At 51.9% G+C, this 3124-nt stretch overlaps 1 protein-coding gene across 1 annotated transcript in view; it reads right to left on the bottom strand.

Moving 5' to 3' along the window:
- Window positions 1-1941, bottom strand: part of Opn4 (opsin 4) — a 9469-nt gene extending 7528 nt beyond the window's left edge. The window contains exons 1-2 of the mRNA XM_005348669.3: window positions 1801-1941; window positions 776-921 (exon numbers count right to left, since the gene is read on the bottom strand). Of these exons, the coding sequence (XP_005348726.2) occupies window positions 776-921; window positions 1801-1941 (287 nt within the window). The remainder of the gene's footprint in view (window positions 1-775; window positions 922-1800) is intronic.
- Window positions 1942-3124: the final 1183 nt, after the last annotated feature.

The following is a 3124-nucleotide window of genomic DNA, read 5'->3' as shown; positions in this document are numbered from 1 at the left end:
CAGATACCTTCACAACCCTCCTCCATGGGGCAGATACCTTCACAACCCTCCTCTAGCACAATTCATTATCAGATTTGCTCCTAAGGGAGACATGATGGTCCCCTTTTCCAGAGGAGAGTACTAAGGATTTGGTCCCCATCACAGCTCAGGAAATTGCAAAGCCAGGATTCGTTTTCCAATCAATACACAAACAGGAGGAACCACAGTGATGGGGAAGCCACAACTCTGTGTTGCAGAGAAGACATGGGGGCTCAGGGAGAACAAATGGCTGGCTGAGTCCTTCCACTGGTCAGCGATGGAGTCTGAGGTCTGTGTTAACTTTCTAGCCCGCCTGCTTTAACCAGCAGGACAGAGGGGAGGGGTGCAAGGGTGACTACTAGGACTGGGTGCTGGGAGTTAGAGGATCCTGGTGTCCAGGGAAACTTTTCAAGGCCAAGAGAGGATTCCTCTGGGAGCAGAGGATGACAGAGGTGAACTTGGAGCAGGGTAGAATGAGCAGGGACCTGAAGGTCCTGGAGTACCTTCCTGTCTCATGGTACGCCTGAAGCCCAGTGGGCATGTGTGTGTTAGTCAAGGTTCCCTGCTATTTTTTCCCATTTTCATCAGCTTGAAAGTTGACACCTAGACCTGCTATGATAGAAGGCATGGTCCTTGCTTCTCTGCCCAACCTAAGGTGCCCTGGACAGAGCCAGGTGATCCTTTGCCCTTGTATTCTGCCCTGTCTGCATGGCTAGATACACACAGTGCCCTTGACCCAGCCCCACCAACCAGGCACCTGCAGAAGGTATAGATGACTGTGAGATTGCCCAGCGTCCCTGTGAGCCCCACCAGCAGGATCACCGTACCCAGGGTATAGTGAGCATGGTCTGGGACATCGACTGTGGGGAAGGGGACCCAGGCAGCAGCCTCAGGTCCGGATGCCTGTGAAGAGAGAAAAAGGAAGGCATCACCTACAGACGCCCCTGGCAAGGAAGAGTAAGTTCCTAATAAGGCAAGGGGGAAAACTCAGGTTCAGGTAAAAAAAAAAAAAAAACTATTACCAAGCCATAGGAGAAAGTCCAGGTCTTCTAAAATTTAACCCCAAGCCCCCATATGCGTGCAGGTGCTAGGCTCCTAAATGCAAGGCTTAGGTCACCTGCTGGCAGTTGGCAAGACAGATGGGGGCCTGCAGAGCAGGGACATGGCTCGGGTGACCTTGAGTATAGCCTGCTCCTGGGCAATGCCCTCCCAGTGTAGGGACAGACACCCCATCGCAAGCCTCAAGAGAGGACTTGAAACCCCTGTAACATAACTGAGGATTGACATTGAAGCCTGACAAAGAGGGAGAAAAACTTCCCACTAGAAAGAAAACTTAAGCTCCTCAGGGGTCCCTGCTAAGAGGTCCTTGTCCTGGGAGGTTAGTATATGGGGCTGAGAAGAATATCTCCCAGGGAGAGGGAATGGTCTGCTCTTTGTCCTGACCAATATCCCACTCGGGCCTGTACAAATGGAAAGTCTGGGCATGCCTCCTTCCTGTAAACTTCCACAGGGCATCTAGAAAGAATAGATGTCACCAGTGCCTGCCTTTCTGGTCCTTCTACCATCTCTGCAGATGAAGACATCTCCCACACCCTCTTTTCTCAACCAATTTGTAGGGAAAGCTCAGAGAAGTTCAGTGATACCCCAGGTCTTTTTATCTAAGCTCAGACCTTTTCTCTCTCCTGTCAAAGAGAGGGTGGGAGGCAGGGCTAGGAACTGGCATCTCTGCACACACACACACACGCACACACACACACACACACACACACTCCCCGAACTTACCGTGGGACTCACAGATGGAAGCTGGGCTTTTGTGGAGACAATCTGAGTGTTGTTCCAATGGCTGTGCAGGACAGTGCTGGCTGTAAAGCTGGGATCCTGCATTAAGCCTGGTGGGACTCTGGGCCCTGAAGGAGAGTCCATGGTAAGACTCTCAGAGAAGTTAAGGGCATGGACGGCTCCGGGACTGGTCCCCAGAGTTCCAGCTCTACTCCATCCTCAGCACTGAAGCCTGGTCCAGCGGCTGTCTGTTCTTCTGCCTGGTGGGCGTAGATCCAGCTTGGAGCTGCTCTCTGGCTATCGACTGCTCAATGTCCGACGAAGCGCAAAGGAATGAGCGTGCAGTGGCAGGATCCCTCCACACTTTTAAGTAGGGAGGAAGGGGACTACGCATGCTCAGTGACTCCCTGGTCTGGTAGTCTCAGAAGTGGGTCCCTGATGAGTCCCACAAGGCTCTGATGGTGGTGACATGGCCATGTGTGTATATGTGCGTGTGCATAGGGACACTGGCAGGCTCAGTCCCTGGACACTGGGCAGGAGGCTTTGTCCTTGCACTCCCTTTCTTCCTAGAACTCGTGAAGAATGGTCCTGTTTGTTCTGGGGGTCATGGTGGTCGCTGGGGAAGAAAACCTATGCAAGTCTATGGCATCTTCATACTCCCTGCATGGAGAAACATTCTCTAATGTCATCTTCTTGTCAGGGACAAGAAGTGGTATTTAGGGGGGGTGCTATTTAGGGCTGTGTACCTGTAGTCTTCCTGCCGTGAGAGGCTGAGACACAGGGATCACTTGAATTCATTAGTTTGAGACCAACCTGCGCAGCAGATTGACACCTTGTCTTTACAAAGACGTAGTTTGCAGGCTGGAGAGATGGCTCAGGGGTTAAGAGTGCATGCTGGTTCTTTCAGAGGACCCAAGTTTGGAGCCCAGCACCCAAGCCTCTAGCCCCAGCCTCTGATGCCCTCTTCTGGCCTCCTCCGGTACCTGCATTCACACGCGCACACACACCCACATGCAGATAAACATACATGTAAAAAAAATCTTTAAAACATTTTTTATATATATAATTAAAGAAACTAAAATACCAAGGCTCATCGGGTCTGTCTCCTTCTCATGTCCAGGGGCATGGGCCAGGCTTCTGTCACACCACGGAGCCAAGGACAGGGTCAGGGACCTACTTCCTCCTACTGTCCTTTCTGATGGTGTTCCACAACAGTTTTATCTGGGAGCAGGGAGCAGCCAAGCCCAGGTACGAGACAGTCAGATCCTGGCTGCCAGAGTAAGGAAGAGTCAGAGAGCACCAGCTTCCAGCTTCCCAGGGACTTTGC

The sequence above is a fragment of the Microtus ochrogaster genome, chromosome 6, assembly GCF_000317375.1.
Source record: "Microtus ochrogaster isolate Prairie Vole_2 chromosome 6, MicOch1.0, whole genome shotgun sequence".
NCBI classification, from domain to species: Eukaryota; Metazoa; Chordata; class Mammalia; order Rodentia; family Cricetidae; genus Microtus; species Microtus ochrogaster.
The sequence above is the reverse complement of the archived record's forward strand: the minus strand, read 5'-3'. Positions and strand labels throughout refer to the sequence as shown.